This window comes from Spermophilus citellus, assembly GCF_964194105.1.
Source record: "Spermophilus citellus genome assembly, chromosome: 1".
Classification (NCBI taxonomy): Eukaryota; Metazoa; Chordata; class Mammalia; order Rodentia; family Sciuridae; genus Spermophilus; species Spermophilus citellus.
Window position 1 is genome coordinate 272,289,169 of NC_138182.1, and position 20,362 is coordinate 272,309,530.

General features: G+C 37.5%; 1 protein-coding gene across 1 annotated transcript in view; it reads right to left on the reverse strand.

Annotated features, from left to right (window-relative positions):
- The window catches only part of MROH2B (maestro heat like repeat family member 2B), a gene marked incomplete at both ends in the record, with an annotated part of 67,633 nt that overhangs the window by 18,407 nt on the left and 28,864 nt on the right, over positions 1 to 20,362 (reverse strand). The window contains 10 exons of the mRNA XM_081310152.1: positions 953 to 1,073; positions 1,440 to 1,529; positions 1,798 to 1,893; positions 1,990 to 2,125; positions 7,990 to 8,069; positions 8,262 to 8,381; positions 9,201 to 9,227; positions 12,509 to 12,661; positions 13,207 to 13,314; positions 20,224 to 20,340. Of these exons, the coding sequence (XP_081166278.1) occupies positions 953 to 1,073; positions 1,440 to 1,529; positions 1,798 to 1,893; positions 1,990 to 2,125; positions 7,990 to 8,069; positions 8,262 to 8,381; positions 9,201 to 9,227; positions 12,509 to 12,661; positions 13,207 to 13,314; positions 20,224 to 20,340 (1,048 nt within the window). The remainder of the gene's footprint in view (positions 1 to 952; positions 1,074 to 1,439; positions 1,530 to 1,797; positions 1,894 to 1,989; positions 2,126 to 7,989; positions 8,070 to 8,261; positions 8,382 to 9,200; positions 9,228 to 12,508; positions 12,662 to 13,206; positions 13,315 to 20,223; positions 20,341 to 20,362) is intronic.

Here is a 20,362-nt window from a genome sequence, read left to right on the forward strand (position 1 = left end):
AAATAGATTTTTTATTTTTCTTTTGAACTGACTGCCAACCTTATTCACCTACCCCCAACTAAATCCCACCATTTGGCTTTAACACAGTTTCTTTTGTGGTGCTGGAGATTGAACTCAGGGCCTTGCTCATGCTAAGCAAGTGCTCTGCCACTGAGCAATCCCCCTCCCCAACAACCCCTATACATTTTTCTTAGGTGACTCTTGGAATTGTAACATCTCCATGTCACCAGCATCAGAACAGTACTTAACACATGGAAAAGCACTCAGTAAGTTTTTTAAAACATACTATTTATTTTTAATCCAAAAACAACCAGTGAACATGGGAATGAGGTGGCATTAAACCTGGACCAAGTGTTCCCAGGGACAACTGGTCTACATGAACTGGACACACACCATGCAGAGTTGTCCCTGGTGAAACATCTGCTGATTTAGCCTTCAATAGAGGACCCTGGTTACTGGTTTCAGCCTGAGACAGAAGTTTTTCAATTCCTTGTATTTTCTGATATTGACAGTTACTCTCATATAGTTGCAGAGCAAGAGGAAATGTGGATCTGTAAGCTCACAAGCCTCCAAAGAATTCTCAGAGAATTCTGAAAGTAACTTAGCACCATCATAATAGTGCAAGTTTCTCCTGAAAAGAATTATGTTAGAGAAAGCATTGCTAATATGCCTAACAGCTCAGTAATTTAAATAGGAGACTTCCAAAACATTGTGCCTACTTTAGATCTTTGTAATGCTCCAGTGTTATCTTAAAAAATAAGAAGTAAGACAAACAAACGACCCCTCCCAAAGCAAAACACATAACAAAAAAATCCAAACAAATAAAAACCAGAGGGAAAATATGACTTGTTTCAATCTCAGCAGGAGGGAGACATAGGTACACAAAGAGGAAAACTGAGAATGAAAGGTTATCATCATCTCCCCATCTCTAGGTTTCCCACCTTTCCCTCACCTTTTACACAGAACAGGCCAATCATGGAACTCGTGGCTGCCTGGCGGATGGTGGGCAGGGTGTCACAGGAGTGAGGAGCCAGGAGCCCCAGAAGCGAACCGATTTTGAAGTTCTCTGGTGCCTGCAGGACAAAGGAAGCGCCCCGTGTGATGGGGAGGCTGATGATAACCCTGGGCATTCCCACATTGACTCCCAAGTCCCTTATCTTCTCTCTGCAGATCTTTAGAATCAAATCGAAGCATAAACCTTTTCCTAGGAGGCACATGGAGAGGAGGAGCCGAGCAAGCCCAGGAAGAGACAGCTGGTCAGCCTACCTCTAGGGTGTTTCCCTCTCTCTGGACTCAGGAGGCCATCTCCGTGGTCCTCTGGAAAGCCTTCCATTTTGGGACTCCAAAACCATCAGGTAGGAGCTTTGGATTCAAGAGGCCTCAGAAATCCCTGTGATTGGCAAGCAATGAAATCTGTTTGTTTCTAGGGGATTACTTGCCTCAATATCATTTGTCAGCACTTTTGCCATGATCTGGAAGGCTCTTTCTCTTTCCCACTCTTTCTGTGAAACAAGCCACATTCGGAGAAGCTGTTGGTCAAAGAATAAATGTCCTTTCCTTAGTTTTCTTCATATTCATTGGACCTCCTTCTCTCCCTCTCCCTCGCTGTCCCTGTCCTTCTTCCTCTTCCATAACAAGGCTCCCATATCCCCATAAAAATTTCTTAAGAAGGCTGACCCTCCCTTGTGGGGAAGGTGGGTCAGGCAGCACTTTCCTGTGAAGATGAGGTAGCTTGGTGGCACCCTCGGGGACAGATCAGGGAGGAGGGACATCAGTGTGAGTGGTGGTCCTACTCACATTGAACATTTCTTGGCAGTTTTCTGCATCCACATTATCCCATATCATGGACTTCAGAAGTTTTCCCAGAGCATCCATGGATCGTTCGTAGAGAAACTGAAATCAAATGTGAGCGTGTGAGTCTCAGGCTTCGGGGAGAAAGCGAAGTCCTAAGTGAGATGTTCGTTCTACTCAGTCCTCACTGCCACATACGTTGATGTGCTCCTTGTCCGTGTCCGTCTCGCCCTCGTTTCTGAGCTTTTCTAGAGGCGGTAGGGGAAGCAGCTTCCGGATATTCTCCTCAAGAATATTAAGGTGGTCGTTTATTGAGAGCTGAGGTTTCAGTTTACTGAAATGAGAACCATGTGGAGGAATGGATCTTATGACCAGTGGAACCTACCCAGGGGAGTTCTCAAGACCTGTCAATCAAATGGGCCACATTGTCTGAGATCTTGGGATGCTGAAGGAAGTGGTGATGGGAACAGGGAGAGACTGATTTCATAGCATCAGACTGCAATCGTGCAAAAGTGAACAAAGGAACTGGAACCCACTTTCCTTCTTTCTGTTTACTGTAGACATCGTAAGGATAAAACACAAAACCTGACACAACTTGGGAAAATGTGAAAAATGTACAACAAACATTAAAACGTATTTGTTATTGAATAAATGTAAATTAAGCAAGAAGATACCACTTGCCAGTTACCAAGTTAGCGAAGAAATAAAAAATGATGATGCTGTCAGGGCTGTGTGAAAAAGTTCTTTCAGAGAGCAGTGAGAGTCAGTACTAACCGGGAAACTCCATTTAGATTCTTTTCTTCTTTATGGACTAACTGTGTTTTTTAAAAAAAAATCATCCCTGAGGTAATGTGAGAAATCTGCATCCATTTAAGGTATACAATTTAATAAATTTACAGAGATTACCCATAAAAAACCACCACAATTTTTATAGAACATTTCTGTTGTCTCTCAGGTTTTTTTTGTGCCCCTTTGCAGTACATCTTTTCCTGACCTTGGGCCCAGACAACCACTGATTTGCTTTTTGCATTGGAGATTAGTTTTCAGGTTCTGCAGCTGCTCTAAGTGAGGGTAGCTACGAGTCACCTATGGTCATTGGACGCCTGAGTAGTGACTAGTCAGAATTAACCTGTGGTATCAGTGTGAAGCACACTGGATTTTGAAGATTTAGAATGAAGGGTAATGGAGATTTTTAAAAATATTTAATCTAGTGTATTCATTATACTTATAGATACCAAATATATTATGTAATATAAATTATATACATATAACTATAATATACTAATATATTGGATTAAATGAAAATATATATTATTAAAATTAACTTGTTATTTTCTTTTTAATTTTTTTTAACTTGTTGCCTTTTAAAAATTTTTACTACGTAATTTTAAATGTCATATAGTAACTTGCATTATATTTCCACTTGACTACACTGCTCTAGAGCCTAGTTTATTCTTAATTCATCTTCAAGATTTACTTGTTTGAAATTTCTACAAATCTTCCTCATCTTTGTTAAGATGTATTTTGGGCTTACCCTTATCTTGCCTCTTTTTACATTTTGGAAAATTATGTGGATGATTTTTGCATCTATTCTCCCCAGTAGGCAAAAACTCCTTTAGGGCAGAGCCATATTTTCTTTTTCATTGTTTTTTAAAGATTCTTACTCAATAACTGATTGACATGGATGCCACTCAGTGATATTTATTATTTATTGAGGAAAAAAATCATCAACTATTATACTTAGATGTTCTGATCACAGTTTTTACACAAAGGTATTTATCAAAATATAAAAGTTTTTAAAATAAGAAGCAATTAAATATAATAGGAATAGAAAATTGAGTAAGATGAGGCATAGTTATACAACAAACTATTAGGCAGCCATTAAAATGATGTTTGTTGCTGGGCGTGGTGGCATGCACCTTTAATCCCAGTGGCTTGGGAGGCTGAGGCAGGAGGATCGCAAGTTCAAAGCCAGCCTTAGCAAAAGCAAGGCACTAAACATCTCAGTGAGACCCTGTCTCTAAATAAAATGCAAAATAGGGCTGGGGATGTGGCAGAGTGGGTGAATGTCTCTGAGTTCAATCACTGGTATCCCCTAAAACAAAACAAAATGATGTTTGTTACTTCACCATAATAAATGCCACATATCAAATGTCTGTAGTCAATATCACACTCAGTGATGAAAGACGAAAGAATTTCCCTGTAAGATCAGGACCAAGACAAAGATGTTATTTTTCCACTTCTATTTGACATAATACTGGATGTTCTGCAGAGCCGTCACGAAAAAGAAGTAAAAGGCATCCAAATTGGAAAGGAAGAAATAAAATGTTCTTTGTTCATGGATACCAGAATCTTATATGTAGAAAATCCTAAAGATTAGAATACATGAGTTCTCAAAGTTGTAGTATACAAAAATCAAGATAAAAAACAGTTCATTTCTATACACTGATGATTAATGATACAAAAAGAAAATTAGTAATTCCATTTATAAGAGCATGAAAAAGAATAAGCTACTCAGGAATAGACTAAACCAAGGAAAACCACAACACATTTTTCTAAGAAATTAAAGAAGACACAATAAGTGAAAAAAAATATCTTGTGTTCATGAACTAGAATATTTAACAAAGAGAGTTAGAATTAGATCTTAGTATTGTTAAGATTAAACATACATATTTAATTGTAATTACTATCCAAATACCAAGAACATTTTTTTCAGCAATAGAAAAATCCATTCTAAAATTAATATGGAATCTTAAGGGAACCTACATAGACAACATAGTCTTGAAAAGGACTGAAATTGGAATTCTTACACTTACAGATTTCAAAACTTATTATAAAGCCACAGTAATCCAAATAGTATGGTACTGGCAAAAAGATAAAAATATAGATCAATAGAATAGAATACAGAGTCCAAAAATAAACCCTCATATATATGGTTAAATGATTTTTGACAAGGATACCAAGACCATTCAATAGGGGAAAAGATAATATTTTTCTCTTTATTGCAATATTTATATTCTATTGCATATATTTAAGGAATACAACATGGTGTTATGAGATCTAAATTAAAACGGTTACTGGAGAGAAACACATTGACACATCTATCATTGCATACATTACCCCTTCCTGCCCTGTGGAAAGTGCAGTTATAATCTTACAAGCAAAAACCCTTAGTACAAAATAGCATGCTTATTAGTGTATTTGCTAATGCTGTACATTGCATCCTTGGACTTATTCATCCTACATGTTTGCTACTTTGTACTTTTTGACCTACGTCTTCCCATTTCTTTCCACTTCACCTGCCCCTGTTAATCATTGTTTTATTCTCTATATTTGGATATTTGACTTTTTTCTTTATATTCCACATTTAAGTGAGACTCTGAATTATTTTTCTTTCTATATCTGGTTATTTTACTAAGCACAATGTCCTCCAGACTTATGCATGTTGTGACAAGTGGCAAAATATCCTCATTTTAAAAGATAAATAATATTCTATTGCATATACTCCCCACAGTTTGTTTTACCCATTCACCTGTCAATGGCCACTTTGGTTGTCTTTGTATTATAGCTGTAATGAATGATGCTGCAATGAACATAGGAGTTGTATGTCTTTACAAGGTGGGGATTTCATTTCCTTTGGGGATATATTCAGAAGAGATATTGCTAATTCTGTTTTTAACTTCTTGAGAGACTTCCATACTGTTTTCCCTCATAGCTATACTAATATAGACTTTCACCAACAATGTACAAGGGTTCCCTTTTCTCCACATCCTTATCCACACTATTATCTCTTATCCTCTTAATAACTATCCTAGTGGGTGTGAGGTGATTTAGAGGTTTTGAATAGCATTTCCCTGATGATTAGTGATACTGAGCATGTTTACATATAACTCTTGGACATTTTTATTTCTTCTTTGGAGAAACGTCTGTTAAGATTTTTTTAATGCATCTTTTTACGCTGGGTTATGTTTTCTTGCTATTAAGTTGTGTGAGTTCCTTTTGAATTTTGGAAATTAAATCCTTCTCAGATATATGGTTTGCAAATATTTTTTCCCATTCCACAGTTGCCTTTATATGCTGTTGATTGCTTTATTGTGGTGTAGATGCTTTTTAGACTACATCAAATGCAAAAAGTTCTGGCACCAAAGGACACACAGAGTGAAAATATGACCTATGTAATGGGAGAAAACATTTGCAAACTGTTTATCTTATAAGGGGTTAATTTCTAGAATCTATAAAGAACTCCAGTAACTCCACAGTAACAAAACAATTTGATTTTAAAAATGAGTAAAGGAAATGGATAGACATTTCTCTAAAGAAGATATACAAATGGCCAAAAAGTCCATGAAATGATACTCAGTATCACAAATCAGTAGGGAAATGTAGCAGTTCACAATGAAGTACTACTTCATACCCATTAGGATGACAACTATAATTTTTTAAATTTGTTCTTTTTAATTCTACATGACAATAGAATATATTTTGGCAGAATATGCATATATAGAGTATAAATTATTTACTTAGAATCTCACTCTTGTGGTTGTACAGTTGTGGAGTTGCCCTGGTTGTGTATAAAATACAAGTTATGACTGATTAATTTTACTGTCTTTTCTATTCCCCATCCCCCTTCCCTTTCCTTTATTTAATCAAATAGATTTCTATTATTTCCCTCCCCAGCTTCCCTTGTTTTGGGTTAGTATTCATGAATCAGAGAGAACATTTGGGATTGGCTTATTTCAATTTGCATGATATTCTCCAGTTCCATTCATTTACTGGCAAATGCCATAATTTCATTTTTCTTTATGGCTGAGTAATATTCCACTGTGTATATGTACCACATTTCTTTATCCATTCATAGATGGCAACTATTAAAGACACCAGAAAATATCAAGTGTTGATGAAGATGTGGAAAAATTTGAACTCTTAAACCCTGTTGGTGGGAATATAAAATAATGCCACTGCCATGGAAATCACTATGGTGGTTCTGCCAAAAATAAAAAATAGAATTACCATGCGATCTAGCAATTCCACTCCTGGGCATATGCCCAAAAGAAATGAAAATAGCATCTTGAAGAGATATGTGCACACCCATATTCATAACAGCATTATTCACTGTAGGTAAAATATAGAAGCAACCCAAGTACTTATCAAAAGATGAATGGATAAAGATATGTCAGATATATATCTATATCTCACATCTATATCTATATATATCTCAGCATTAAAAAATAAATAAAATTCTGATGTGTACTATAGCCTGGATGAATCTTGAAGATATTGTGCTAAATGAAATAAGCCAGTCACTTGACAAATACTGTATGATTTCACTTGTATGAGGTGCTAGAGTACACAGATTCCCAGAGACAGAATACTAGTGGTTTCCAGTGACTGAGGGGAGGAGAAAATGAGGAGCTATTGTTCAATGGATATAGAGTTTCAGTTCTTAAGAAGCTCTTGAGGTTAAGAGCACAACACTGTGAGTGTACCTAACATTATGGAACTGTTCCCCTAAGGATGACTTAGATGATATATTTTATGTTGTATATGTTAAAATAAAAAATGTTATTTGTGAAGAATGAATAACAAAATGGGACTACATAACATGAAGTGAGAAAAAGCAAGATAAAAAACCACAGGTAGAGTAGCATCTCAATTATGTAATAAAAATGGAAGACTAGAAACAAAGATTTGAAGGAAGCATGTCAAAATGTTGAGAGTAGGGGGCTATAAGCTATCTTTACTATTAATTAGTTTTTTCTATAGCTTCCTAATTTTAACAATGACTTTGAATTTATCTTACTACAGTGGGAAATATGTCTTTAAAGACTTGATTAAAATTATTTCTTCTTCAGGTTTATTGCTGTTAACCAACTAGAATGTGATGAGGACTTTCACGAGATTTTAATGGGAAGATTAAAATTTGTCTGCAGACAAAGATGTAGGAAGAGAAATTTCCTTTTACACAGAGATTTCATTCTCATATAACAATAAATCCGATTCCTCTGAGTAACTCTTTGTCCTTGTCATTCATCAAATGATCAATCTCTCTGCCGGTTTGGTAATGCTTTGGAAAGAGAAAAAGCTTCTGTTTTAAAGCCCCCTTAAGGAATTATGTTCATTTGGGGGAGGGTGTGCAGGATCAGGAGTAGTGGGGAGAAAGAAATCCTTTTTCCATGAGAATAACAAAACATTCTCTACCTTAGGTACCTGATGGCAATTAAGGCTTTCCAACGAATGGGGCTAGCTAAGGAGTCCAGGGGCTCATCCCTGATGAAGTCCTGAAACACAAACAAGGAAGTGAAATGTTTCAGAAAGGATCAGGGGGAGTTCCCAGACACAGTGCCATCCTCATTGGGCCCTTGGTGCTCTGGAGCAGAAAGAGCAAAAACCTGTTACATGGCACTGGTGAGTTTCACCCATTTTTAAATGGAACACTTGGGGGCTTCCTCCTTCCTTTTTCACACTCTCACCAGCATGTAACCGATCAGCATCTCTTTGTAGGAGAACTGGAACTGCTTATCCTCAGCATCTTGGACAGCAATGCCTATCTCAGTGATGCTTCTGGTGAAACTCATTTGCAGATCTATGTCCTAAAGCAAAAAAAAAAAAAAAAAAAAAGACAGTGTAAGCTGAGGTCTTAGGTACTACAGCTGCATCTGTGAACATGTGCCTCAGGGTTGAAATAAGTGCCCAGGCAGGAATCTTTGTTCCCTTTGACATCTCTATCCCAGCCTGGGATCTAAGTTGCAGGGAAGTTAAGCAAAGGCTGGGGCTGGGGCTCAGTGGTAGAGCACTTGCCTAGCATGCGAGGCACTTGGTTCAATCCTCAGTACCACATAAAAATAAATAAATGAAATAAAGGTATTTTGTCCATCTACAACTCAAAAAAAAAAAAAAAAAGAAAAAAAGAAAGGCCAATATCTTTTCTTTATTATTTGCCATAGATTGAAGTTTCTCTAAAGCAGTGGTTTTCAGATTTTTTTTTGATCATAAACCATGGTAGAAAAGTGTTTACCATTCTACCTAGAACTTGTGTAAAACATAAGTAATATATAACTGAAAAGTTGAATGATACTTGCTATTGCTATATGCAAGAAATTCTGCTTTATCTTTTATTTTATTCCATTAATTTTTTTTTTTTTTGCTGTTATGAACTATTAATTTGACTGCTGGGTCACAATCCAAAGTTTGGAAAACACTGTTCAAGTTTACAAATCAACTTGCAAACAACCTCAAACCAGAATACAACACCTTATCCAGTTCTGGATTAAGCTTATGGATCCTGGCTCAAGAACTGAATGAATCAGTTACACATCAGGATCCTTTCCACTGGAATTAAATCTAGAGGACATCTATGCTTGGTATACTTCAAGGGAGTGTGATTGATTGATCTATCAAGCATCTCATACCTTATTCATCACAGTCATGCCCAGAACCTGATAAATTAAAAGCAAAAGCAGATAATCAGTAAACAGTGGTCAGAGACACCCCCAACCCAAAAGGAGCTACCCACCATCCTGAGAGACAGCAGCAAGTAGAGTCTTTCCAAGGCAGGTGTGGGGGGCTGTTCACTTCCCTCACATTTATGAAGTGAGACCTTGCACATGGGCAGGCTAGTCAAGAGTAAGCTAAAAGAGGCAAGACAAAGACTCCAACCTTTGGTGTTCAGGCTTCACAATCAGTTTAAAGAGGCCCTAACTGAATGTGGTCAGGACAAAGGGTAAAACCTTTTGGAGGAAAGTTCAGTGAAGAGTTAGAAGACGAGAAGTCACAGGGCAGCTAAATCTAGAACAAAGAGTATACTCAGACTTACTGCAGGTTTCTATTGAAAAAAAAAATGTTCCAACAAGATTGACAGATACTTTTAGCACATGCCAATTTTGTGTTTGCTTGTGTGCAGTTGCACAGCTGAACTGAGCCCTGCGAGAACACCCAAAGCACAAAGGTGCCCACAGTGTGGACCCCTACCAGCTACCTCAGTTTGCTGTGTGCAAAGAGTCTCCCCCATCCAAATCTGGTGTGGCAACCTCATTGCACTTCAGATAGGCCTCCGTTGTTTCATAAGTCAATATTTGCAACTGGCTTCAGGTGTTTCAAGATAAAGTGTCATTTTTTTTGTATTCTAATTAAAAACAAATTTTAAGTGGGTATCTGTCCTATCTTAAAATGTGGCTCTAGCTCCCTAAAAGACTAGGCATGGCACCACCATATGACCCAGCTATACCACTTCTTGGGTTTTACCCTGAAGAATTAAAGTCATCTTACTACAGTGATACATGCACAACCATGTTTATAGCAGCACAATTCACAATAGCCAAACTATGGAACCAGCCTAGATGTCCATCAATGGATGGATAGATAAAGAAAATGTGGTGTCTATGCACAAGGGAGTTTTATTCAGCAATAGATAAAAATGAAATTATGACATTTGCATGAAAATGGATGGAACTGGATATCATCATGTTAAATAAAATAAGCCAGACTCAGAAGATTAAGGATCTTATATTTTCTCTCATATGTGGAAGCTAGAGAGGAAAAAGGAAAACAAAGTTGGGGGTGGATCTCCTAAAAATCAAAGGGAGATCAGTAGAAGAAAGGAACCAAGAAGTGAGAGATTGGGAGGGAGTGGGCAATGCTGGGGGGTGACATTGGCCAAATTATATTGTTCTATTTGTGTGCATGTATGAATATGTAACAACAGATCCCATCAGTATGTACAACTATAATGCACCAAAAAATGTGGGGAAATGTGTCTCTATTTACAGATTTTGAATATTGTTCCTCAATTCCACTTTCCCCAAATCCCAGTTTTTCCTGTTATCTGTGCATTATGTTGCATGATAGCAGAATTTCTTGTGCTCTATAAATATATAGTCACCTTTATCTCCACTTTTGTAATAAGTTTTCTCAATGATTGGTTAATAAGTTAATAATTAATGTAACATAAAACATCTTTTATTATGTATCTCATCATTGCTTATTAGTTTTTGGGGCATCAGAATCCGCTCTGGAGGAGTGTGTTGATCCATCCCTAAAGACTGGCTTAGGCATCCTATCTCCAGGCTCGCCATACAATTCTCATGCAATTGAAGTGTGGGGACCACTGCTCCACATGCTTCCATGGACTTCTGCTGCTATCCATGTTTTATGAGCTCCCCACAAGTCTACTCTTATCAGATAAACTTGTGAGGAAAAATCAAGAGTGCATATGAATCAAACGTGGTTCATGAAAACACAGAGGAGGGGATGAAGGGGGATGAGGTACAGACCCTGACATCAAGGTGCTGGCAACCTAAGGAGGGAGGTGGATGTGCACCTGATCAATGAGAGCTCCCCACACCTGCCTCTAGATCACAGCCTCTCATAAGCCTTGTAAGCCTATAGATTTCTAGATGCTTCTGGGATCTATTTGATTAGCCTCCCTGGAAAACTATTCTGGAAGTCTATATTTAAAACTTCATCCCTAGGGGATTGTTAGGTAGCCAACCTGATATTTGTCAGCAAAAGAGTTTTGAATTGACAATGTGCAAAAAGCAGTTTATTAAAGAAACAAAGACAGTGTTTTGTAGGGGGCAGGGGCAGAAATGATCAGATGAATTCCAATTCAGTTCAGTGGCTCTGAGGCGAACATCCTTGTCATGTTTGAAAGACATCAAGAAGGGTCACTGTGGCTGGGATGAATGTGGAGGGGGAAGACAGTACAACATGAGATGAACCTGGTAGCTTGGTGAATAACATAATTTATTCACTTAAGAATACATATGTGGGGCTGGGGATGTGGCTCAAGCGGTAGCGCGCTCGCCTGGCATGCGTGCGGCCCAGGTTCGATCCTCAGCACCACATACCAACAAAGATGTTGTGTCCGCCGAGAACTAAAAAATAAATATTAAAAATTCTCTCTCTCTCTCTCTCTAAAAAAAAAAAAAAAAAAGAATACATATGTGGATGGGTGTGGTGGTGCACTCCTGTAATCTTGGTGGCTCAGAAAGCTGAGGCAAGAGGATTGTGAATTCAAAGCCAACCCCAGCAACTTAGTGAGACCCAAAGTAACTTAGTGAGATCCTGTCTCTAAATAAAAAAAGTAAAAAGGGTTTGGGATATGGCTCAGTGGATAAGTGCCCCTGGGTTCAATTCCCAATACAAAAAAAAAAAAAAAAAAAAAAAAAAGAAGAAGAATACATGTGTGGATGTGTGGGTGGGTGGGCTGGGGATATGGCTCAGCGGTTCAGAGCCCCTGGGTTCAACCTCTGGTACCAACCAAACCAAACCAAAGAAAAAGAATACACCTGCGGCACTTAACTGTTCATGAGTTCATGATACACTATTTTGAGTAATTTCTAAATATTATCATATAAGAGATTAAACAACTACCATTGGGTCACACTTCTGAGAACTATTATAGGAAAGTTATAAACCAGCTGCCCTAAAGTGGTAAAGGAGTAATTATTTTAAGTTTAAACAAGACTGAGCTCAACATGGATGTAGCTGATCTGGGCAGACATCACTGGAGGGGTAGGACATATACTGAACAAGGCCTTGGGAAGCCAACATCACCCGACCCTTCTTCATAATAAATCTTTCTGTTTGCATGTATTTTTGCCTCCCAAACATGCCTGATCTAACTTTTTTTTTTTTTGGCGGGGGGGGGGGGGCTTCTATTCTTTGAACTTGAACATTTCCAAGAGCTGTAAGATTTAGGAGCTGTGATGAGTGTTACCTGAGAACACTGGCCATAGAGAAACAGGATTTGGGCCAGGAAGTCTTGATTCAACCTGGTGAGAAGCTGCTCCTTGGGAGCATGGAGGGCCACAGCTCCGTAGATCACAATGACATCAGTTTTGGTCAGTTTCTTTTTCCCAGAAAAAATATACTGCAGACCAGAAAATGGAGACATTTGATTAAAAAAAAAAAAAAAAGGACCTAAAGAGTTTCTTTTTCTCTCATTTTTTTTTTCTAATCCTGTGGATCACTTTCAGGGCTAAGAAACTGGACTGAGATGATTAAAGTGAGTCTAAAACTGATGTAGTCTTGCTTGTACAAATGTAAACAGGCAGGACTACCATGGGACTCTCGGGGTGGTAGAGGTGACTGAGCGGGGTGGTAGAGGTGACTGAGCGAGGCTTTTTCCCTTCAGGGGAAGCAGAGCACACATAATGGGAGTTGTGCTGGAGGCCTGGGGAGCTGGTAGCAGGACAAATGCAGGACCTTCCCAGCAAGCACGAGCGACAGGAAAGTGGAGCAGACGTGTTCCTTAGCTGACCGTCCAGCAGGGCCTGGGCTTACGTAATTTGGGTGTAGAATAAGGACCTGGGGATAGGAGATGGGATAATATGGAAAAAGGATATTCATTGAGGAAACCAGTATTGTTTTCCCTTGTTAGTGACCAAAAGCTTCAGCCATGAATAGTGTATTTACCTTACATCGATTCATGAAAAACTTTTCCTGCTCCTGGAATGTTTTAAGAACTTTTAAAACAATGTCCAAGTGGTTCTCGGCACAGTATCCTAAAATAGATGTTATTCCCTGAAATCAGAAAAGGCGTGAGATTTTGAGGTTAATGAGGCATTCATTCAACAGGTATGTGTTGAGTACCCGCCCATCACGTGGCAGACACGTTTCCGGTTTTGGGGGATACAGCGGTGAACAGAATGCACCAAACTCTGTCCCCGCGGATGCAGACCTGAGAGGAAGGACGGAGACGCAAAGAGGAAGTGAGCAAACACATAGATTCAGGGAGCTGTCAGGTGGTGGAAAGTGCTACAGAGATAAGAAAAGCTGGAAAATGGCTAGTGAGGGTTGGGGGATGTTTGCAATGTAAATAGGGTAGTTGGAGAGGTGCTCCTGAACAGGGTGGCATCAAGCAAAACCCTGGAATAAGTAAGAGGATGAGTTACTGAACTACCTGAGAAGGAGAGATTCAAACAGAATGTAAGTGCAAAGGTCCCGAGGACCACTGAAGAGGGCAGAGTGAACAATCATGGAGGAAATCTGTGTAAGATAGGGCAGATGGGATTTTGTTCTAGGAGGTCTTTTTAGGTGACTCTCAATGATTTCAAGATTTTGGAGTTGTAACTTTAGATGGAAAGCCAATAGAGGTTTGAGCTGACTGATTTTTTAAAATGTATTTATTCTTTTTTTTAAATTTAAGGTTTTTAAAGTTAAAAATAATTAGTGCATATATTCATACTGGGTATAATACATTTTGATACATATATACTTTGTGGAATGATAAAATCAGGCTGATTTAAAATCTATTTTTTAGATATTTTGAAATACGCAATACATTTTTACTAACTATGTTGACGGACATTTTTAAAGGATCACTTTGTGGCTGAAATGTTCTTACATCTTGAACAGTGAATTTCTGGAGAGCTGTGAGCTCCTGTATGGCACTCTATGGTTGTATTCCCCTCTCCCCATGTCTCCAGGCCAAGGCGGATTTCACCATAGTGCATGAATCCTGTGGTCTCATCCTACTGCAACGTGTTCATGAATGCTGTTATATTTCATTTGGTTACTTAACCCCACTTGACTTACAATGAGAATCCATAGGTTAGACTGTTGCCAACAAGGGCTCAAATAGCTGTTCTTGGCTTCAGACACCAGGCCACACAGCTCCCAGCAGGAGGTGCTGGGAACCCTTTGAAGTCCTGGGGACTGACTACCCTTTGTCCCTTGGTCATAGTCTAAGATATAAACCTCTCTCTGATCTTATTTGTACTCTCATCCCACAATGCTCATTTTTTTTAAACATAGAAAATATATAAGTAAAACAGATTATTTGCCTTTTTATTAACAATAATGTGCTATAATAGATGGAATATGAGTTTTAAGTTAAAGAAGCTCAGATTAATATTCCTGGTCTTCCTTATGAGATGGTGTGACTTTGTGAAAGTTGACTACCCTGCTCATAATATTTTTGTATCTTTAAATTGCAGTAATGCATTTTTTAACTGACTAAAAAACATCCACTCTGTATTAGTTTTTAGAAGCTATAAAAAGTGTTGTATGAGATGATCCCACTTTCATAGAATCTCATGTGTAAGACATACACAAACTCATGAAAGATACCACCAAAATATTAACAGTGGCTATATTCAAGAGGTAGGTTTTACTTAATATATCTTTCTATATTGTTAAAATATGGTATACTAGGATGCATTATTTTTATAATAAAAAAGAATAAACCTATTTAAATTTTTGAAAAATAACAATATAATCTTTGGAAAAAATTGAAGCAATGATATTTGTATTATATAATATTTATGAGTGCTTAATCAGGTAACATATGAATGGTGGATATTGACCATTTTCCCCCATTGTCTTGATATATGATCACTTTTATTTTGGTTACATCCACATGTATGAATGTTCATGGATAGCAGAGGATTTTTTTATGAATAGTTTTTTTTATAATTTTGTTTATTTATTTTTTTAAAAAATGTGTGCTGGGGGGGATTGAACCCAGTGCCTCATGCATACTCTACCACTGAGTATGAGTATTAATTAGTGGGCTGGGGTTGTGGCTCAGTGGTAGAGTGCTTGCCCAGCATGCACGAGGCACTGGGTTTGATCCTCAGCACCACATAAATGTAAAATAAAGATATTGTGTTCACCTAAAACTTAAGAATAAATATTAAAAAAATTTTAAAATTAGTGTCTTGTAGATGTACATGATGGTGACATTCACTGTTGTATATTTGTATATGTACATAGGAAAGTTAGGTCAGATTCATTCCAATGTTCTTTCCTTATCCCACCCCTTCAATCCCTTTCATCTACTCTACCCATCTTCTATTTTTTATGACTGCACCCCCCCCCATATTCTGGATAGTCTTCTGCATATAAGAGAAAACATTTGACCTTTGATTTTTTGGGACTGGCTTATTTCACTTAACATGACAGTCTCCAATTTCATCTATTTACCAGCAAGTAACATAATGCCATTCTTCTTTATGACTGAGTAATATTCTGTTATATCTATCTATCTATATCTATCTATCTATCTATCTATCTATTTATTTCACATTTTCTTTCTTCATTCATCTGTTGAAGGGCACCTAGGTTGGTTCCATAACTTAGCTATTGAGAATTGAGCTGCTATAAACATTGATGTGGCTGCATTACCATAATATGTTGATTTTAAGTCCTTTGGGTATATTCCAAGGAGTGGGATAACTAGGTTAAATGGTGTTCCATTTTTATTTTCTTGAGGAATCTTCATACAGCTTTCCAGAGTGGTGATACTAATTTGTAGTCCCACAAAATATTTCTGAGTATATCTTTTCCCCAACATCCTCACCAATATTTATTGTTTATTTTTGATAATTGCCATTCTGAAGTGAGATGAAATCTCAGTGTAGTTTTAATTTGCATTGTCCTGGTTGCTAGATATATTGAACATTTTCTCATATATTTGTTGATCCTTTGTATTTCCTCTTTTGAGAAATGTCAATTTAGTTCTTCTGCTTACTTATGGACTGGTTTAAATTTTTTTTTGTGTGTGTGTGTTAAGCTTTTTGAGTTCTTTTTATATTCTAGATATTATCTGAGGAGCAGGTGGCAAAGATTTTCCCCGTTCTATAGGCTCTCTCTTCATGGTCTTGATTATTTCCTTTGCTGTGAATAAACTTTGAATTTGATGTAACCCCTCCTATTGATTTCTGATTTTATTTCTTGTGCTTTAGGAGTCTTGTTGAGGAAGTCATTTCCTGTGCTGACATGTTGGAGTGTTAAGTCTATATTTTCTTATAGCAGTTGCAGGATTTCCACCCCAATTCCTAGGTCTTTGATCTACTTTGAGTTGGATCAAAGGCAAGATATAGGGGTTAAATTTCATTCTACTACATATGGATTTTCAGTTTTCCTTGTTTAAAAAGGCTATATTTTATATATCATTGGCACCTTTGTCTAGTATGAAATAACTATGAAGTGATGGCAAACTATGGGTTTGTGTCTCTTCTGTTCTATTCCATTGGTTTTCATGCCTGTTTTTGTGCCAGTACCATGTTCTTTTTGTTACTATAGCTCTTTAGTATACTTTGAGGTCTGGTATTGTGATGCCTCCTGCTTTACTCTCCTTGATAAAAATTGCTTTGGGATATTCCTGAGTCTTTTTCCAAATGAATTTCAGAATTGCATTTTCTAGTTCTGAGAAGAATGTCATTAGAGTTTTGATGGGAATTTCACTGAATCTGAATAGTGCTTTTGGTAGTATGGCCACTTTGATAGAATTAACTCTGCCTATCCAAGAACATGGGAGGTCTTTCCATCTTCCAAGTTCTTCTTCATTTCTTTCTTTAATGTTCTCTTGTTTTTGTTGTGGAGGTCCTTCACCTCTTTTGTTAGATTGATTCTGAAGTTTTTTATTTTTATTTTTTTGGGCTATCCTGAGTGCAATAGTTTTCTTAATTTATGTTTTTGGCAGATTCATCATTGGAATATAGGAATGTGATTAATTATGGGTATTGATCTTGTGTCCTGCTACTGCTGAATTCATTTATGAGCTCGATCTTTTGGTGGAGTTTTTTGATTTTCTAAATATATGATCATGTTGTCAGCATACAGAAATAATTTGAATACTCAGTGTTTTTTTTCCTTTTCCAACTCATCTTCCTAATTTCTTGTCTCTTTCCCCAACTTTTAAGATTCTGTGATATTCTTATTTTTGGCAAAACCCAAGCCCTGAATTAACCGACTCTCCTGTTTCCCCAGCACCTAGTCTGCTGGTGTGACTGGAATACAAACAATAGCTCTGAGAAAGCTGGTGGAATTTTCTGGTTTCAACCCCATCTGATCCCCCACATTAACACAGAATACCCCAACTTCTCAGTCAAGTTTTTCTCCCCAGTTCCTTCAAGAGGCAATTCCAATCTCAAAATTTCCCTTCACTCACAACTTCTCACTAAAGCACCGTACCTGAATATGAACTTTGAGGTAGGTTCTGTTTCCAACTTATATCGGAGGAACTTGAGTCATACAGAGAGTACGTTGCACAGCCAAGATTTGAATTATTTATTCCCATGCCGGAATTAGAGCTCTGCCATTATGTTATAGACAGGGTCATGCTTAGGAGATTAAAAGACAGTTGGGTGCTAGAAGAAAACACAGGTTCAACACTCCAACATATTGGTGCAGCCACTGACTTCTTCAACAAGACCCGTCCTTAAAGCTCATGAAATTAAACCAAGAATAAACAAATGGGATGATTTTAAGTTTTCTGTCGAAGGAACCGCTGAGCTAGAGCTAGCCCTGGGATGATATCAAATGGAAAACTTCTTCACAGTAAGAGAAGATTAAGAACATGAAGAGAGAATTTACAGAATGAGAGAAAATCTTTGCCAGCTACTCCTGTGACAGAATTAATATCCAGAATATATAAAGAACTCAAAAACCTCTGCATGGAAAAAAATGTAACTCAATAAGTGGGCAAAAGAACTGAACAGATGATGCTTTTCAAAAGAAGAAACACAAATGACCAACAAATATATAAAAAAAGTTCAACTTCCCCAACAATCAGGGAAATGCAAATAAAAAATACATTGAGACTTCCTCTAACTGCATTCAAGATGTCAATAATCAAGAATACAAATAATAATAAATGCTGACAAGGATGTGGAAGAAAAAGTACATTTATACATTGTTGGTGGGACTGCAAATTAGTAGCATCACTCTGGAAAGCAGTATGGAGATTCCTCAAGACACATGGAATAGAACCACCATATGACCTAGTTCTGTCCCTCCTTGGAATTTACCCAAAAGAACTAAAATCATGATATTATAGTGACACAGCCACATCAGTGTTTATAGCAGCACAATTCACAGTCACCAATTTATGGAACCAGACTAGGTGCCCTTCGACAGATGAATGAATTAAGAAAATGTGGTCTATATACAAAGGAGTTTAACTCAGCCCATAAAGAAGAATGAAATTATGGCATTTGCCAGTAAATAGATGAAAATGGAGAAACTCATATGCTATGTGAAACAAGCCAGACTCAGGAAATTAAGGGTTGAACATTTTCTCTTATATGCAGAAGCTAGAGCAAAATAAAGTAAGAAAGCATTGGGAGTGGATATTAGACATTATAAGAATAGAGGGAAGATCAGTGGAGTAGAAGAAGGAGACTGAGGGGGAGGGAAGAGAAACAGAAAAGCAGAGGAAACGCAGAACGATTTGACAAAATTATGCTATGTGCATGCATACATATACCACAGTGAATTCCACCTTAATGTTTATCTATAAAATACCAATAAAAATCAATAGATAAATAAACAGAAGACCAATTGAGTGGAGGAAGGGGAATGGGGTAGAGAAGTGGGGAGCAAAGGAGGAGGCACTGGGGACTGAAATCTCGGAGCAAGTTAAATTTCATGCCTTTATAATTATGTCAAGACGGACCCAACTATTATGTAAAACTATAATGAACTAATAAAAGTGTAAAAAAAAGGGAAGAAAAATGTGGTGATTTTATTTTTTTAAAAAGGTCAGTTGGGCTTAGTGAGATTGAGAAACTCACTTGTTAACACTTTATTCACCCAATGTCATTTCCTAAGCAACTTGAGCGAGGGAGACTCAAGAAGGAACTTGAAATTAAGTGAACAGTGTATCTGAGAAACTCAAATGGATGCCACAGTGTGTCTCGAAAAGTTTGTGCAATGCTCTGACCTTAAATGAGAGCCTTATTGCATGCTTACATCTAAAAGAACACTTTGTTTTCTACAGTGAAAGCAGAGCTAAAAAGGGCACCTGAGATGGGGGGAAAGGTGTTAGAAATTGTGCCAGAGCAATAAACGATAAGGAAAAAAAGAAATAATGGTAATAAGGAGGCAGTCTCAAAAGTTCATTAAAGTATAGTGGTTTCTCCTAATGAATGTGGGAGAAAGGACCCCAGATATCTCATAATTGCTGAGAGGAGATATCACACAACACATGACAAGATTTTATACTAGTGGTCTCTGTTAGCCTGGGGAGTTTTTTGTTTGCTTGTTTTTCATACAATCCTCTCCTTCTCCACAGGTACATATGTTCCTTAGCCAAAACTAGGTAGGGAGTAAGTAAAAGTACTGAGTAAAAGCTCTCTGGGTTACACTCACATTCTCTCTAGATTGAAAACCAATGGTCATAAGCTTACTGTCAAATTGTGCTCTAAATTATGAAGCCAACATCAAAATATATCAAAGATGCTCTTGTTCAGTAAGGATGTCTGAAGCTCAGTTTTCAATATTTCTACAAACGTGGCTAAAAAAATGAAGTATTAATAGTTACACTGGGAAACTTCATTTTTCAAAAAGAAAATTCTGTTGGATTATTTGAAGTATTCCTGGATAGTTCTGGTTAAGACATATCACCAGAGCTGTTCCAGGTTTTCTAGATAGGATTAGCAGTCATCACCAAAAGAAGAAATCAAAAGCAAAAGCAAGGGGTCCCACCTGTCTTTGGTCCCCCAGTTGGCTGGGAGCAATCAAAAAGTCCTTAATCTGTGAGCTTACAAAGTCCGTATCTTGGCAGGATGCTAAGGTGGTCCCCAAGGCTTTCCAAAGAAATTTCTGAAAAACAAAAGGAGAACAA